Source organism: Sycon ciliatum, chromosome 8, assembly GCF_964019385.1.
Source record: "Sycon ciliatum chromosome 8, ocSycCili1.1, whole genome shotgun sequence".
In the NCBI taxonomy this organism is placed as follows: Eukaryota; Metazoa; Porifera; class Calcarea; order Leucosolenida; family Sycettidae; genus Sycon; species Sycon ciliatum.
Window position 1 is genome coordinate 28014414 of NC_088650.1, and position 19036 is coordinate 28033449.

Below are 19036 nucleotides of genomic sequence, written 5' to 3' on the forward strand. Positions count from 1 at the left end.
GATTCAGCTAGGACTATCCTGCTGCCAGGCTCATTGCAGCGCACGTGGCAGGTGTTGCCAATCAAAGAGGGGTGTCCAACTCCACAGCTGCGCAAAGTATACCAGAACTCTCGTTGGCCGCTAGCCTGCGGAGCGTGCAACGTATCGTATTCAACTGACCTACCCCATGTCTGTCGGCCCCTCGTATGAGGGGACATGTGACCGGCTTACGCCAATGTTCAGGACAGGGCAGGACAGGACCGAGGTCACGCCGGTCAGCTACGGACTCACAGCACATGACCGCTTGCCTTTGATGGTAGCGGGTGATATTGTTGAGAGCAGGGAGTCGTCAAATAGGAATTTGACGACTCCCTGGTTGAGAGCGTGGCTGACTTCAGGTATCTCGGCTCCATCGTACATACGAATGGCCGATCGGCTCGTGATATCAAGTTTTTATTTTTTTTATTTTTATTTTTTACTAAGGCCACAGCTTCCAATCATGACATGCAAAGCAGCGGTGCAGCATCGCAGGCATGAATCGTGGACGTGGTGACGGGTCAGGCTTTGCTGGAGCATCGAGGGCCCTTGGGGCGCTGCGTCGTACGGTTTTCATGGAACGTAACCTACATGTAACAGTTGGCACTAATTGCCAGGTGTATGAGGCGTGTGTGGTGTCCCTGTTGCTCTACTGCTCTGAGTGCTGGGTGCCGCTGAGCCGGGATGTAGCCCCCTCTCGACATTTCAAGTGAGATGTATCCGATCGATTCTGGGCATCACTCAACTTGACGTATGGGCATCCCATTTGACTAACACCACAGTTCTGGCAGTCTGGAACTCCGCCAGACAGGACGATCTACCGACCCGTCTCATGCGTCGCCGGATGGAGTGGCTTGGTCATCTCTGCAGCAGCTGCTGTTTGGCTCCCTCTTGCCGACCCATCCTGCCTGTGGCCCTCGGAAGAGGTGGCGTGACGCCGTGGGAGCGGATGTTCGATGCCTCGACCTGGGCAATGAAGCCTGGTTTGACCTGGCACAGGAGCGCAGTGGATGGCGAGGGGCGTACTCCAGCGTTACTTCATCTGGACCACGCCCACAACCACGAACACCATGCGGCGCAGTTTGTGGCTGGTCACTCTCAAAGAGTGGGGTGGCCCGACAGCAGATCAGATTGGGAGCAGGACATGTCCGGCGTGTAAGAGATGGTTCAGGAGTGCCGAAGGCCTCGCTGTCCATAAGTGTCTACCCGACAACGATCGCTCTCTATGCCCAGTGGCGGGCCCTTCATCATCCGCGCCCAACTCCGTTGCGGTCGGTGAGGACTCAGCTATCGCTACTCTGCTACCGGGCTCATTGCAGCGCATGTGGCAGGGGCTGCCGATCCAAGAGGGGCTTTCAACTCCACGCATGTGCGAAATATAACAGGACTCTCGTTGGCCGCTAGCCTGCGGAGCGTGTTGCGTACTATACTCAAACCGACCTACCCCATGTCTGTCGGCACCCGTATGAGGGGACATGTGACCGTCTTACGGCAATGTTCAGGACTGGACTGGACAGGTGTGCGTGTGTGTGTGTGTGCGCGTGCGTGCGCGCGTGAGTGTGTGTGGTGTGTGTGTGGTTTTGGACAAAATTTAGTAAAAAATTAATATACATGTACTGGTATTTCGATTTCCAAGCGACCCTTATCTGCGACATGCCGGAATACAAAACAAAAATAGAGAGAGAAGGTGGGACAGAATCGTTTTGAACCAGTTCCAGCACCTGACTCCTAAGCTCATACTACTAGTGTACGCTGGTATACCGGTAGTTCATAACGGTATGATGAATTGCTCCAGTCTCTCTATCAGTATACAGTAGAAACTTACTACAGTACTAGAAAGCGAACTTTCTGGAACGGTCACGCAGCCCGACAGAGCAACCATTATTATACGTGTGGGGTAGTGTGTAGTCACAGCAAGTGCTAAGTGGGATGGAACCTCATTCAGCGGACACCTCTCAACAAAGGACACACCTTCACATTCCAGACACGTTTGCTCAGTCCCAGTTCCTACTCATCTGCACCTACTTCCTAAGCCAAGGTCAGGATACCGCCGCGAAGACACGACAGATACTGGTATGCAATGTACTTGGACGTCAATCTCATGTGCATCACGTACATCAATGATGAGTGTTTTTTGGTCTCTGTTGTTCTGCCCTGTCAAGAATACATAGTGTACTCTTGGTACGTGTATGTCGGGTCCCCAAGGTGTCCGTATTTGACAGGTTCCACCGAGCATGTAAATGTACAATGTTTATATGTAACTTAAAAGTTCTCTGTACCGTGTAGATGTATGCACGGTTATGCCGGTGCAGTACTATGAAGTGTGAAGGTTATCATTGCTGGTGTCTAGGTACTGACCGGTCTGTGCAGGCACATGCAGCTGTGTGCATTGCTCCTTGGCTAGAGCCCATAGGCATAGACACACACAGTAGCCGTCTGGATTTGGGCCACTCTGGATACTGACTGGTCAGGCAGTGTGCACAAGATTAGAATGAGACTGTGGAACAGTACCGCCGCCGGTGCGAGGCTTTGGGATACATGTACAATATGTCACAAGTAATTAGTTAGCAATGGATCTTTCGGCTGTGCCCTCTCGTGGTATTGGGCACTTTTTTGCAAGGATTGCAGCCTCTCGATTCTACAATAAGTTCATGTACTTATGGAGTGCCGAGGTATCACTGAGGTATTTAAACCGCTACAGGATGCATATCATGCCTGAGAACGCCCCAGGGAATAATGCGTGGGTTAGGGAATTACATTGAATGCAGGAAGCTACGGCTGCTTGGCCAGCAAGCAGGTGCTACATGTTGACGCTACAAATCGCCACACCCACACACGTGACCATGGTAGAGGGGCACCAAGCCCAAGGGCAAGGGATAGCACAGTACGTAGTGTACTGCTCCCTGAAGAGAAGGAGACATGCAAAGCTCACCCGACATATTCATAAGACCATTGGCCCTGTGACCTTTGGTAGACTGAGGTTCGAATGATCATGTAAAAAATATAAAAAATATAAAGTGAGCCGGATTCGCGGCCGCATCACCTGACGTGTTGAGAAATACATCAAGCAAAATACATTCGCATCGGCGGGCCACCACTTCGCCCATACCGTCTTTCGAATGCAGACCTCACAAGTGAGTCAGGGGAGAGGGGATACGTCTCTCACCAAGGCCCTATAGTATAACCCCATAAACCGCATCCTTGTACTATTTTGTTAAACAAGGACCGTCCTTTCATTCTGGCCAGGGGTGCTGTAGCCAGTGACTTGATCTGGTGTTGCCAAGGAGATGCATGTACTATTTAGTCCTTATAAGGCGCTGTTACTACAATAGCAGTGAAAATTAATGGTATCCTCCGCGAAGCCTCGAGCTACATGTAGAAGAGGTTCTAAATTAACTGTGAACAACACTAAAAAGAGGAAGTCCATTTGGGAAATGATTCGATCTTGTGCATGTACATGTGACGATGTACATGTGACGCAACTTAGTTTGTTCGTTCTATTTCTTTCCCTTCCTTCGGTCCCGTCAAGCCAAACAGGCTGCTGAAAAGGACGAGCAAAACAGAAGCTGCAAGCGAAGACTGAGCACCACAATGTAGAAGGGGTCTTCGGTCTACATGTTATGGCGGATTTTCCCAGCTTGGTGTTTATTACAGTGAACACTACGATGTAAAGCTAACCCTAGCTTCTTTGAACTTCTTTGTGTGTGCTGCAAGTCTACATTGTCTACTACCAGGCAGTGATTCTACACAGCGACCGTACTCTGGGGAGCTTGTTCATGCCTTCCTGTCAGAGGCTAAAGGTCGTTGAGCGTTTCTGGAACACCTCCTCACACTTACGATCCTACCAGATACAATGTAATGTCTACGCCATAATTGCGCTATCTTACACGCGTCATCCATCCTCTAGAATGCGCACCAGAGCATCGTGGTAGAGTCAGCGCGCTGACGGGTCTTCCTCGCGCTCGCTTCTCTCCTCCCCTCCCCACTCCTGCAGCCGTCCAGCAGGGCACTGGACGATGTCCTCTTCAATGATACAACACCGCAAGGCAAAGGCGATTACCATCACACCACTCGATTACATGTTCTTCAATCATGTACATCTCTTGCACGGTTGCGGGGTCAGATGACCACGAGAATTAGGCCGCGTCTAAGAACGCCATTGTATTTCTCCCCCCCCCCCTCCCCTCCCTGGTTTAAACTTTAAACGTATTCAACTATTGTTGTAGAGGACTCGGGTGCTGTGTTTTTATTTGGGTGGTGTGAGAGCGAAGTCATTCCAGCGCCTTGCATGGTCATTCCACGTTGCACTCTCAGTCTGTCACGGAATATTGCTCTTTCTGTCTCGCACGAGCGGTAAGATCACCATAAGATATAATTATGTAACGCTTGACCATGCAGCAAGAATGCAGAATCATGATTATGACTGTACTGTGTATATATGGTAGATGTAAGTACGCCGTACTTCAAAAGAAGACGTCTTGTTTGATACTACATTGTAGCACCATGTACTGTGTATGTGATGAACATCCTTGACATTGGTGAGTATACTATCTGCTGCCTAGAGCTGGGCATCCTGGAGTAGAATGAAGGGGGTATGCACTGGCAGTGCTACTGCTAGTGGCATTGGCAAGGGAGAGCGTGCTTGGTCGCGGGCAGACAACATTCGACAAGACTTCCTTCCTTCCGACAGGAACTAGTAGAATTACTTCTGAAGCCTATCTGCTCAGTAGTATCCCCCGACGCTCGTTCAATGTTGCACCATGTTTGACGCAGCAAAGGGAAACATTCCGATGAACGTTTTCCAGCATCTTGGTGGTACAGCACCGATATGAACTCTGGCCAATTGATTAGTCAACCTTATCATGGTATGGGTGTCTTCAGCGCCCGGGAAACACAACTCGGTCGTGGCTTCGGTGCAACGCAGAGACAGCCCAGCCCGTTGGAACGGTTCGTTGCTGACTTGTTGTAGGCGTGCTAAACTAAGCAAGCAAAGCGGACAGCAGACGGTGAGGAACGAAGTACTTTCCTTAGCACTAATCGATGGGCAGCTCGATATGATTAGTGTTCGCTGGAAACTCCCTTACGGCTGCATCCACATAAAAAACCCAAGCCTTATAATGTAGAAGCGAAATAGTGCGATATCGCGACTACTATTATAGTCTATCTCTTCATTATATGGCTAGACGATAGTATCACGAAACAGTGGTAGAGACTTCGGCGATAATTTTATAGTGAAGTTGGTTGCTCTCCATGCACACTGCACTGGAGCTCGCGCCTTTCTGCCGATAGATTAGACTTGGCACTTGCCTGGTTCGTGACTGCCATCCTGAGCACACAAGAAGTCCATCGAGCCTTCGACACAGTGTTTCGGGGAGTTTACCCCTCAGATCATCCGTTGAGCTTGAGTAGGCCAAGGAAGATTGTGCCTGAAGAGAACCACTTATACTAAGTTATAGTGCCCTCCAGGCCAAACCATCACCAGGGATACGCACTTACAGTCGGCAGCAAAGCGCCAACTCCAGTATGAGGAACAACCACTTTTTCTATCACATGTATTATCTTTCCACTTTTCACCCTCCATACAAATTTGAAAATGTTTTCAGGTGAATCTCTGGAGAATCGCCTTCTCTAGCTTCCTATAGCTTTATTTTTACTTTTGGACAAAATTTGAAAACGTTTTATGAAAGGTTCGTGTTATTTTTCACGGACCTTTCATAAAACTTTTTCAAATTTTGTCCAAAAGTAAAAATATAAATAGAGTATAGGAGGCTAGAGAAGGCTCTTCTCCAGAGATTCACCAGAAAACATTTTCAAATTTCATCTCCACCCTGCCGATAAACTCAGAAATGCAGTCAAAATGTGATCAAAATGACCCCTAAAAAGTTGTGCCGCCCCAGCCACCTTATAAGAGTAACTCTCCACCACTGTAACCAGATACTATATACAGTCAGAAAGTGCAACAACTAGGCACAAAACTGTGCCTTGTTGTTGCACTTTCTGACTGTATAATTATAGTATCTGGTTGCAGTGGTGGAGAGTTACTCTGAACTCGTTTCCATATGTCCTTTTCCTTTCTACATTTATTATTGGCTCAATACCCAAATTTACAATACTAATAATTATTATTACAGTCTAGAGTTACGGAGCTCTGCGGGTTGAACCCCCCCCCCCCCCCAGCACTACATTGTACCCCCCACTGAGTCCAGTCAACTAGTCACCAATGTACACCTACATTAATTAATTGTCCACGTAACGGTGGATGTTCTGTTGATGCTGACCAGACACGAACCTCTTGAAATAATTGATTGCCGTGAATTGAACTCTGCATCTGGTACGTGCGACCAGAGTCACAATAAACAATCCACGCCGAGCATACATGTACATGTAAAAAAAAAGGTCAAGTAATAGCCGGATTCCCGGCCGCATCACCTGACCAGAAACACATCAAGCAAAGACGTTCGCATGCACACCCCGAAAACAACACAGCATGGCACCTTCTGTTGACATAGTTCCCTGTGCACGAACCTGGACACCCGTTGAGTCTATGTGTTCTTGTCAATACCAAGAGTACACTGGGGAGGGAGGGGGTTTGGGCCCCGTTTGTCTCGCCTTTGAGAAAAAAAAATCGAACTCTATCTATGGACGGGCACTGTTCGAACATGTAGTTTATGACCAACAGGTAAGTATTGTCCTGCTCTGGGATCACTCTCACATACACTGTGCACGCCACGTGTTCTCCTCAAATACCGTCACGGCATACCGTAGATCTACGTACAGTCAGACAGTGTACTGATCCATGCTGCTGGTGGTATACATGTACATGTAGCCATTGCATGCAGCACACCTGACTGCAAGCACGTACAGAAAGGTGTCCAGAGATACATGTTTCCATTTATGCAGCACTGGATGACAATAGTGTGCAGGACACAATGGACAATGCAATAAATTACTCTAATTTCAGAAATTTTAGGTGCTCAATATTTTCGGTATGAGGGCAAAAGGCCAGGTTAGGTCAACGGAAGTTTTAGGTATAGAGAAGCAGTTCCCTATTGGATTATGTGCGTTAGTGTTTGTTCGGTGCACTGAAATTTTAGGTATGAAACAGATGCACCGAAAGTGCCGAAAATAAAAGGACACCGAAAATTTGTGAAATTACAGTAATTGACAAGTTTACCACACAGCATTCTGTATGGTCACACCTGCACCTGTAACCCGTGCATTTACCTGCGTAAATGTACAATATACAGGACAGTACACGTGTGACCAGAGATGAAGATCAAAGAAGCGGATGTCACTATCAAATAATATACTATAGAACTGGTTGTTTTCTTACCTTAAAACATAACACGGGAGTCGTTTGCTTTTACTGTTCAAGTAGCACTAGCAGGGTCCGAAATGTCTTTCCGGCCATACATGTACTTTACAGTGCACACATACATGTACATGTACATACACACCTCTCTACATGACATTGCATGGAGCATGTTGACAGATGCATGTACATGTATACACAGGGCCCAAGGCTAACGTATAGTGTTCTTACTCGCTCAGTTCAACTAATTCTTTTCCGATTCAGTGCACTGCCTATCAACTGGTTAGCTTAGTGGTTGGCTGATTGAGCAGTCAACGTCTACTTATTCAAAGTTATTGTACTGAGGCGTGCATGCAGGTCAAGTCTGAATAGACACTGGGGTAAGAGACATGATGGTCATGTCAAAACAAAAAGCCTGCGACCTGTCAGTGTTGCATACTCAGGAGGACGGTGCCTCCCTCCCTGCCCATCCCGAAAACTAGGGCCATGAATGTACTCCATTTCATTGTCAGTATTTCATTGAAATGACACAATTCATAGTTTGCGCTGCGCCCTGATAAGCTCACGGAGCTGACTGCCTGTGCTGCAGCTTCTTCCACATGAAGTGAATACAAAAAGAAGACACTATTGCGGGCAATACTCCTTACAACAGTTCGGTGTCTGGATGCAGCCTGTGCCAGGGAACTAGCTTTATGACAGTTGGGTGCACACCTGTGTGGCTGCAGGTGAAGATCAAATAACCCGAAAAATGTGCCAAAAACCAAAAATCTGGTTCGGATATTGCAAAATATTTTTATATCTCCCACAATTGCATTGAAATAATGAGACGAATATCCGTACATTCACTTGTACATCATAGCAATTCTGATAACTCAGTAACTGTCACAGTATCACCTTATCCTGCTCTACATTCATTAGACACGCTTGCCATTGTCCAGCTACTTGTAGCTGCAGATATCATTGTTTTGAACAGACTGCATACATGTGTATTTCCTATCAAGCACATCTGGTGATGCGACGTTTGTCACACTTATCTACGCGTGTGTGTTTGTTCCTGGGTAACAGCTGGACAGCAGGTTGAAGTATGAGTAGGCTACTACTTGGTGTCGTGATGGTTGTGCACCAGGAGCAGAGTTTGAACAACAGATGCTCTTGAAACTACATTATACTCTAAAATACAGATGCCTAAAATTTAATGACATTATGATTCAAGTTACGTGTAGACCTATCATGGTGTACGGGAAACCAAACTAACTAATACTAGTAATACTTACAACAGCGTGCAGCACAATCGCGTTACGTCCCCCCCCCCCCCCCCCCACCGCACACAAGCTGGAGACAAATAAGTTAGTTAGCGGTTTCCAAGCAAAGCAGGAGCGCAGACATCACTCCAACTAACCTTACGAGTGACTTAGTCACTGAGTTGACATGAGGCTGGATAGACTAGTGGAAACATGTGTCCTACATGGCCTCCTGTCAATGTCATTCATTTTAGAATCGACGGTCACGGCCGTTGGCAATGGCATGCGAGCGAAGGACGTGAGCGCCCGGCCGGTAGCCGTCTTGCTGCTGTCAAGCGTCACATTGCAAGCCCAGTACCCAGCGGGCACATTCCCTCCGCCTCAGGCAGAATCAGTCTGGACCGAAGGCGCAGTCCGCCTACATAGTAGTCGGCGACACAAGTCAAAACATCCTCCTGTTCTGAAAATAATTATTATGCTGAGGTAGTGAGGACTCCGAGGAGTACTGTGACTAGGAACTCAGCCACTGACATGGTGATTGTACTCTCAGAATCTGTCTCTGAGGCGCTCACGACCTGCACAGAGTGTCCTCACAGATGCTGCAGTTTTTTTCTTCGCCAAAGATGATCCCGATGCCATCCAGGGCCGCGGTTCACAACAAACTAAGTTACTTGAGCTGGACGGCGAAAACTGGCCAAAAGCTGTCGCCTGCACGAATCCAGCCACGCACCACGTAGATTCTACGTGTCCTCCTAAATTATTTTGCAAAACAAAGACTCAAACTCAAAGTCAAAGACGATGCTACAATGTACTACTACTAGTACATGTACTAGCAGACTACAGACAGTGGGTCATGGACTCATGGATCATTTGTATGCATTCGCGCCGCCCTTTTTTTATTTCTCCCTAGGCCTAGGCTAGGCTAGGCACTACAGCATAATCTACACAGTCCGCTGACGTGAGTGACATCTAAACGATCTACCGGTCCTTGCATGCATGCATACAGGATGCAGACCTTCCTGCCAGCCGTAGCAAAATGCATAGATTAGTACAGACTACAGTATCACTTGTCTTAGCAAAAATAATAGCATATCAGGGTCTGACCGACGAGCTAGGCATGACTCTGGTGCCTGGTGGAGTACCATTATTATGACAATGATTGTATGACATACCATAAATGACGGCGCGCGCCCGTGATGCTGATAGCCGAGATCTTGAGAGCAGATTCACCATGTTCACGACTGCTACATATTATGTATGCCACTTCGACATTTGTTTGCACGAGTGATTTTCCCGAGTGGAAGGCAAGGCGCTAGGCGTGCACTCGCAGTCATTTCAGGCGAAAAGTATAAACTCCTCGCGTGGAGCTGGTGCAGTGGTGGCATGTCCCGCAATCTCATCATGGCTGTACTCCACAGCGAGTTTGGGAAGTCCATCAGCAAATCGGACAAGTAGGACGGGTCGGCAAGTGCTGTAGTACTAGTAGTACAGCCTACAGGGCACCACCACCTAGTCCTTGGACTTCGTGCTTGGCCAGAAAACAGAGCAGCAACGCCACCGGTACGGCGGTGGCGTCCTCGGAACTTAGGACCTCGTCGCTTCCAGTCTCTCTCCTACTGCTACTACTAGGACTAGTAGGAGAGAGTCCTAGCCATCCTGCGCGTTCTTATGCTGCACGGTTCCCAACCATCCCACCCTGGCTGGCGCTACAAGGCGGAATGGATACATCGAGTGGACAGCGGGGACGTGCTCTTTTCATCCTCGCTCACAGATTGCAATCGAGTTTATCCTCGCTAGCGAACTGGGTGACGACGACTTCGGCGTAGCTGTCGCTGCTCGCTAACAGCAAGAATGGTCTGGATTATCCCGTGGCGGAGGCGGCGTGAGCGTGGTGGCCGTGGACATTTGGTGAGAGGTGGCACACCGCCTGGGCACACAGGACATGCGGGTAGTGTCACGCTGCTTATTTGGAGCGTGTTCGGTGTTGTTCTAATGTATTCGGCTGGACAATGCAGCGGTCAGTGTCAGCAACAGCAACTTGCAGCTGACGATGGCGAGCTGGTGTATAGGAGCGGCTGTCCACATGGACCGGGGAAATGTAACGAGTCGAACACGATCTTGCTCGGCGGCCTGTTTCAAGTGCGAAAGGACTACATAGCAAGCTCAGAGCGCTGTACTGGAGAAGTGCAGGATAAAGGTTACCAGCGCATGATGGCTATGGTGTATGCAATACAAGAGCTGAACAAACACAGTGAAGATGTATTACCGCCCGGGGTGAAGCTGGCATTTGAGATGCGCGACACATGCAAGAGCCAGCGCTACACCAGCGAGCAGGTGGTGAAGTTTCTGCAGCGCGGAACGGAGCGCTGCACCAGCGATGGCAGGGTGGAGACGTCGGGCGGCGATATGTCCACATTCCCGGTTAGCGGCATAGTTGGCGCGTCGTCGACGGACCAATCGGTGGCCACTGCCGACTTGGCCGAGCTATTCCATCTACCAGTGATAAGCTATGCCAGCTCTGGCGAGAGTCTGAGCAACGAGCGCTACAAGTTCTTCTTCCGAGTTCTGCCGTCGGACGGCTTTCAGGCGAGGGTGGTGGCAGATCTTCTTACCAACATGGAAACTCGCTTCTTCAATCTGATGCATTCTTTCGGGAACTACGGCGAGGATGGCGCCAAGTCTGTTCAGGACCTGATGGAGAAATCCGGCTGGTGTATAGCGGGGAGGTATAGCTTGCCGCAGGATGTTACCGTTGAGGCCGACATACAGCGGGAAGTTATGTCGTTTCTGAATTCTTACGCGGAGAAGTACAAGAGCAATGCGCTGGTGACGGTGGCGTTTGCGTCGGAGGAGAGCATGGAGGCCGTGTTCGAGCAGCTGCGCACGCAGAACGTAACGCTGCCAAAGAACTTCACGTGGATCGCCACGGACTCGTGGGCCGAGTCGAAGGTTATCAAGAACCAGCAGAATCTGCCCTGGTCACAGGGCACCCTTAGTATTGTGCCTACGTCAAAGAAGGTGCCAGCGTTTGACGATTTCTTCTGCGGTCCGTCCGCAATGGACTGTGGCAATCCATGGTTGAAGGGCTATCGTGATGACTTTGTGTTCAAGGGCAACACTTCCGTAGACGACTCTCACCCGCTGCCCTGCAACAAGACAGCATACCCGGGTTTTGGCTACAACTTCAACGCCAACTCCAAAGTGCCGTTCGTGATGGATGCTGTGTACGCGTTTGCTCACGCCGTTAAGGGTTTGGTTCAGGATAAATGCTCCACCAACACCTTGGTGTGCCCAGAGATCCTGCAGGACAAGGCCAATGTACGTCGGAATGCCATCGACGGAGAGATGTTAAGATCAACCCTGACCAGCTTGAACTTCAAGGGGAAGTCCATTGAAAGAATCAGTTTTAATGAGAATGGCGATCTGAAATCGGCATCGTATGAAATCAAGAACCTGGTGAACTACGAAGGCAGCGGTGAACAACTTCGGTAAGCTTGCACGTACTGGTTGGTGTTAGGTGTATGCCGGTGCGTTGGTGTTCCACAATTGAATCTGGGATGGGTTTATTTTTTAGTCGCATTTCCCTTGTTTTAACTACTGGCAGCATGTTCATGGGCCACGGTGCATCATTATATACCAGGCTCCTGGCAGCTACCTACAGTCAACTTCGCTAGCAATAAGGACTGCGGATATAACGACAATTTGCGAATAACGACAGAATTTCCATGCCCAGAGCAAAGTCCCATCCAACTGTGACACATATACAGTAAAGAGACTTCGGGTATAACGACACTTTTCTGATGCCTCCCGAGTGTCGTTATACGCAAAGTAACTGTACACCTGGGTTGCTTCAGAAGTGCAACACTTGTGACATCACATCACAGTGCATGTTGCCTGGTGCATGCCTGGAATTCCATTCGCCTGCAACGTCTAAATCCTGCCGAATATGGATGGTTCTTCTTCGGTGTTTCCGCTCCACATCCGGGTGAAATAATCATAGCACACGGCTATCAAAATTTAATGTGGTATATTTAGTATTTACTGGAGCAGGGTACACACTATGGATTACATGCATATCTTTTTGTTTACTAACTAATTAGATACCGGTATACATGTAACTCATGAGATTTAGTCAAATAAATTATTCGACTAACAAAAATCTCATGGCATTTGCAGAGCAGCATTATTATGGAGGGGGGGGGGGGGGGGTGGTGGTGAGTGAGACAGGCAGCCATGCGGCCGACTTAGCAGATGGAAAAAAAGGGCAGAGAGATGGTTTCAGTGTTCCTCTAACATCTTTGAGAGTATTGGGGAGGTACAGCTTGGAGCACGGACGTTGTTGATACACTGGTCCAGGCTCAACGTGCATGGCAGGTGTGTACCGCAGTATACAGTCCCGACTCAATAGTTGTTCGTTCTGTCAACCGTCAACTTCTGTGTTCTAATCGTATCTTCGTCCTCCCTGCAACTTTGTTATCTTTCTTATTATTAATTTTTGTCTCGAGCAAGGTTTGGGTTCTTTGTAGAAAGTAGATAAATATAGGGCGCGTTCGAATTGTCTTCATCAACTGTTCAAACAAATTTTATAAAGAGATTAGTTGAAGTGTCCCATTAGAACGATTTCTATCACTTGAGAGTTTTTCAGTGGAATTGTCATGGCTATGATGACTTCTGATCAGATCGACCATCTCCACGTACTATTCCCAACTCTTCGAAACTAATCCACCTTCCAATCGCAGAGTTTCAAGGAGCTTCGAGGAGCTTCGTTTTTCTGAAGAGACCAATAAGGTCACCTCTTCAGAAAAACGAAACTCCTTGAAAAGTCAGAGTGACAATTCGAACGCGCCCTTAATAGAATAGATACCAGTACTCTGAGATTGAAAAAAAGGAAGACTTTGGATGGTCCAGGTTTCGGTCCGATATGAGTTGTGTACTGTTCTGTATCGCACTGCCGCCAATATGCACACTGCAGTGTTTCATAGCAAGCGATGTTCGCATTTGCTGTCATGTAATTGGGCTTATAACCCATTTGTACTTGCGAGATCAAAATACAGTAGACTCGTGCGCCCAAGAACGCGGCTTCAGAGGGCCAGCCTAGCAAAGTTCTTATTTTTCAGCGCCCCATGCTACGTTCTTATTTAGCGTTCTTAAGCGCTACATGTACCGGTTGTACACTTTACATGCACGTGTAGTATGTACTTCGAAGTAGCGCTGCACTGGGTGATGTTTTCGCGAGGACCCGACAAGAGTTTGTGGTTGCGGACTTGTTTTTCGTGTAAAAATGTCGCGTTCTTAAAAATCTTGGAGTTCGTTCTTAAATCCAGGCTGGGGCGTTCTTAGATTTCCAGCCTGGACGTTCTTGGGCGTACGAGTCTACTGTACAGAATTCTGTACAACACAGAACGATGCATTTTGGATGGTCAAGATGCATTGGGCTGTTGTGCCCACGCACAGCTCTGCAGTTCTGGCCAATGCTGTGAACAGTGACAGCAAAGTAGTACTCTCTCTCCACCGGGACAGGGTACGACTGACCTTTACCTTCTCTTTTGCATGTACGTGCACGTGTGTGTACGTGTGTACGTATATGTATGCGCATGTGTGTTTGTGTGCATGCACAGAGACGTCGGCAGTTGGATTCAAAACGCAACGACCGGCGGTGCCCTGATGGTGAATTACTCTGCCGTCACGTGGCACAGCAGAGAGATGGGCCTGGAACACATTCCTCGCTCGCAATGCACTGCTCTGTGTCAGAACGGGTATCAACAGCAGGTGGTTACTACTTACGATCACTGCTGCTGGAGCTGTGAGAAGTGTAGCAGAGATCAGTTCACCAATCTTACACGGCACGTGCAGACTTGTCAGACGTGCGGTCCGTCGCAGACGCCCAACGACACGCGAGACGGTTGTCGGCAGCAGCTGTTCAAGCATGCACACCTGTCCGATCCCTTCATCGGCGTTTGCTTCGTGGTTGCGCTGCTGCTGCTGTTCGCCCTTGCCTGGGTGGCATACCTGATGTACCGCCAAGGTCGCGTTCGACTCAACGAGATGAGTGCCCTGAAGTTTCCTCTGCTGGTTATGTTTATAATTGGCGTTGTCATGGCAGCCGTGTCCATGCCAATTGGCCTGGCCAGGCCATCAACATTTGTGTGCAAATTTCAGGACTTCTGGGTGAGTTTGTCGTTAGCGACAATGATTGTGTCCATAGCGGCGCGTAGCATGCGCGGCTCGATTTACCATCTTCGAATACACTGGTCCGAGCACTCAGGATCGGAGCATAGTTCGGCTGAGACGGGAGCTGATGACGACAGCTTCTTCCAGGACAGCGGCTTTGCCGATCATAAATCATCTATCAACTCCTCACCGGGTCTTGTTGGTCAAATCATTGAGCCACTGCCTGCTCAGCGACCTACTCGTGTATCCATAGCGTCAGAGCATTCTACCGAAAAGCGAGATTCCGTGTTCACAAATTCTGGTGGTGGCGGTGGCGTCGGAGGAGGAGAAACCAGTAGGCCATTATCACTGTTGCGGCGGCGACTCACTACCGACCGCAAGCTTACGATCACCAGCACCGTGTCGAAGGCAAGCCCGAACACGCTGGATGCTTTCGTGGCGTTCGTCTTCGTCTTCCTCACGATCACCGTACTGAGCATCACGGCCGCGTCGTCCGGCAGCGATCCAGTGGTGAGCTATCCCAACAGTGAGGGCACGGAGGTGTATCTGTCCTGCAAGCAGGGCAGCGATATCCTGATCGCCGGCGCCGTGTGGGTCATGCTGATGTGCCTGGTCATGGCAGTGCTGACCATCATCTCCATGGCAATGGGAATCACGCCGCCCACCGTCATCAAGTACGCGGCGCTGGCTGTTGTCGGTCTGGTGGTCATCGAAGGCACTGGCGTCATAGTGCTCGCCGTTGCAAGCGGCGACAATCCGAGCGGCCAGGAAGGAGTCGTCGACTTGATGGTGCTGAGCTTTGCTGCCACTTTCCTGTTCGGCGTTGTGCTGATCGACGTCCGGGATGCTGGAAAGACGCCGCATGAAGACGACGTGTTCTCGGACTCCGGCCATTTCAAGAGAGTCCGACACGGCTCTCAGTTCATCGACCAGACACTGACGCCACAGCCAAACATGTTCCGCGGTACTTCGTTTGACCGATCGCCGCGCCGACTCAGCGAGCAGCTCAACGTTGCCAAGACGTTCTCGTTCGACTCTCCCGTCATCCAGCGACACCTGCACCCACAGATGATACTGCACACTGCGGATGGAAACCTAGAGGCTGACGATGCGTCGCCGAGAAGCATAGCGTCCGATGTTGAAGCTGGTGCTCACCCAACTGGCGCTGAACTTGCGCTGGCTGCTAATCGTACCCGCAAGAAGGCAGTATTTCGGCCAAGACTGGAACGTGTGATCAGCTCCGGCCAGTCAGAATCCGGTACGGACACTTCATTGTCGAGGGCTGAGACTGCCCGAGGGTATCCCAGCGTCGTCTTGGAAAAATATCACCTATCTCCGACAACAGAGTTCATGGCGCAGGACGCGCAAGCACATGCGCGTCCACCGCCGCACAGCCCTCAGCTCGCAGCGTTGCCGCCTGGAAGCAGCCCGGTGACAGCGACTGGCCGTACTCTGACGGTGTCGACTGCATCCTCGCTGGACTGCACCGCATCAACTCGGTCTCTGTCTCCGCTCGCTTCGATCGCGTCGTGCGTACATCACGATGCTATCCGTAGTCCCGAGCCCACTGGGACACCGGCGACGGGCAGTCTACCATCATCGCCTTCTAAAACGTACATTGAAACATCCCTCTAGCCTATGCCTCTGGACTCATCAATTACTGAAATAGGTAATATTGTTTGTGCACTCGGCACACCCTGCACGCCAATGCTAACGGCTTGAAGTTACGATAAGAACTACATGTGTGGGTCCCAGAAATAGAACATTTCCTGTGACACGCATCAGGGCGATTACTATCACAGCATGGTTAGTCGAAGAAACACAGATTGTATGGTACAAGATAATGCGAGTTGCAAGTGACAAACTTGGAGCGTTGTTGCTGATCACGAGCCATAGTGCGAATACTATCGAGCGGTGAGCGGGAGTATACCTGTGTGACCAGTGTGATTGCGAATTTGTGCTACAACTCCAAGTCATTGCTGTTGTGATGTAGGGTGTGACGAGTGCGCAGACTATATTATTGATTTTTTTTACGGTTATCGTCTCCTTGTCAACGTTTCAATGATCCATAGACAACCTTTTCTTTTTCCCAGACAGAGCCTCGTTGAGTTGAGCGTTGCTTCATTAGAGATTTTTTGCGTTTACCGGCACGCACGTTGAGTTTGGCGTCTGAGTATAGCTCGATCATGCAAGAAAAGCTGTTTGATACACGTTGAATTAGCTCGATCCACATTATGCTGTCCCATGGCTTATACCTGCGTATGCGAGTGTTGATCGACTTTAACCATGTTTCTTGAATATGCTGTTACTCTCATGACTGCTAAGCCAGTATGGCAACTTATGTTGGCATCCTTGTCCCATAGCTAGCACCATCATTCTCATCCACCAGTGATTAGTGTGTGTGCGCATGCGCGCGCATGTGTGTGTGTGTGTGTGTGTGTGTGTGTGTGTTAGAATGGCAGCATTTTGCGAGGTTATCTCATACTCTTCACTCACCGTGTGTGCGTGCCGCGAGGAGACTCAACATCTCCTTCACCGGGCCACAGTACCTTACGCCGATCTCCTCTCATTTTCTTATATGATCACATCGTGTGAGATTACAACAATATTATTGGGTTGTTCTGAAATGCATTCCAACCTCTGATCTTCATGCTCTCTTAAGCCCTATCCGTTCCTCCATCATTCACTAATTGAAAAATATCATTTTATTTTACGAAGTGACGAGTACTTTGCGTGTGTTGAAGGTTTCCACATTTTCCGGAGTGTAAGTCACACTGGAGTATGAGCTGCACCCAGATTTCTTGTCACAAAATACAGACATACGCCCTGTTTATCACCGTTAATTTGATCATCGGAGTATAAGCCGCACGGGCTTTGTTTGGGGTGAATTACTGATGTTTAGAGTGCGGCTTATACTCCGGACAATACGATTCATTGCCCGGTGAACTGTCTTCGCCGAATCTGCTAATTTCTCCCGGGCAGATGATGAACGTGTTCTGTGCACTTCTTGTAGCCGTGGTTACTCCTTCCCGTTTTATCAGCCATCACCAAAACTTATCTAGTGCCTACTTCAAAAGTAGTCTTCACCTTGGTTAGCAGGTCACAGGATGGTGCTTGGTTGCAATGCTGGGAGCTACGGCCGACCAGTTGTATGGAGACTCTCTTGATTTAGGCTAAGCCCAAGGCCTGTGGAGAATCTACACATACAATACAAATACAGATGCCCAAATACACTAAATACGGTATACGTATATAGCAGGGGCGGTACTCGCTTCTTCTATTGTGATAAGACATGCAGGTTGTAGTCGTTCACAGATGCCGGACTCTCTGCGTGTATTCAGCATTGATGTTCGCATGCGCAGATGCAAACACGCACACACACACACGGCATGTACGTACGCACACACACGCACACACACGCACACACACACATACACACACACATAAACACATACACACACACACACTACTACTACTACTACTACTACTACTACTACTACTACTACTACTACTACTACTACTACTACTACTACTACTACTATTACTACTACTACTACTGTAGCTTGGTTGCTACAAGGGCCACACCACTCCGAAAGGAGCCAGAGTCATTGCCAGGAGCAGAAACGGAGATGAAAACTCAGGTCACTCTGTCGACGGAACTGACGGTTGCAGCGAGAACAGCAAACACCATATGACGCTCTGTCAGACTTGGTTGCTCGATGGCCACGGTCGCACTTGTGACGTCTGAAACCAGGCCCTGACTTGAATTGCCGATTGCATGTCACACACAAGAGAGAAGCTGGGACGTTGAGCGGACTAGATGATGCCGGTGCGGACGCTTCCGATGGTTCAAGGGGCAAACAATGATGCACACGCAAGCCACCACGAGAGTGAAACCACCTCCTGCATGTACCACATTGCACAGCACCACGCTGATCCTGGATAGGGAGACTCCGCTCTGCGCGACACTTGTGCCTTGCTTTGTCACCTGGCCGGCGAAACGAACGGTGGCAGATAAGACAGTCCACCCGTTGAGATTGGTCTTGGGAAGGACCGCCGATGCCCGCCAGGCAGACTGATCCTGAGCAATCCCATACCAAGCCAGATGTTCAATGCCGATGTGCCGAAGATCAGCCGAAATCACATCCCTCCAGCGACGACAGGGACCACGCGCAGGCCAAGGCGACGGTAGGAAGCCAAACAACAGCTGCTTGTGCACACGAACATCCGGCATGCGGGCCACATGGCCAAGCCATTCAAGCCTCCGCTTCCGAAGCCGGGAGGACAATAGCGATGC

At 49.3% G+C, this 19036-nt stretch overlaps 1 protein-coding gene across 1 annotated transcript; it reads left to right on the forward strand.

The window, feature by feature from the left end:
- The first annotated feature begins 9703 nt into the window (after positions 1–9703).
- On the forward strand, positions 9704–17456 carry LOC135822577 (metabotropic glutamate receptor 6-like). The gene is made up of 2 exons (XM_065335381.1): positions 9704–12056; positions 14187–17456. The coding sequence occupies exons 1-2, from the start codon at positions 10420–10422 to the stop codon at positions 16372–16374; spliced, it is 3825 nt and encodes a 1274-aa protein (XP_065191453.1). The 5' UTR covers positions 9704–10419; the 3' UTR covers positions 16375–17456.
- Positions 17457–19036: the final 1580 nt, after the last annotated feature.

Coding starts and splice junctions, on each gene's coding strand:
- LOC135822577 (XM_065335381.1), top strand. CDS start 10,420: ATGGTCTGGATTATCCCGTGGCGGAGGCGGCGTGAGCGTGGTGGCCGT. Junction 12,057..14,186: donor GGCAGCGGTGAACAACTTCG/GTAAGCTTGCAC, acceptor GTGCATGCACAG/AGACGTCGGCAGTTGGATTC.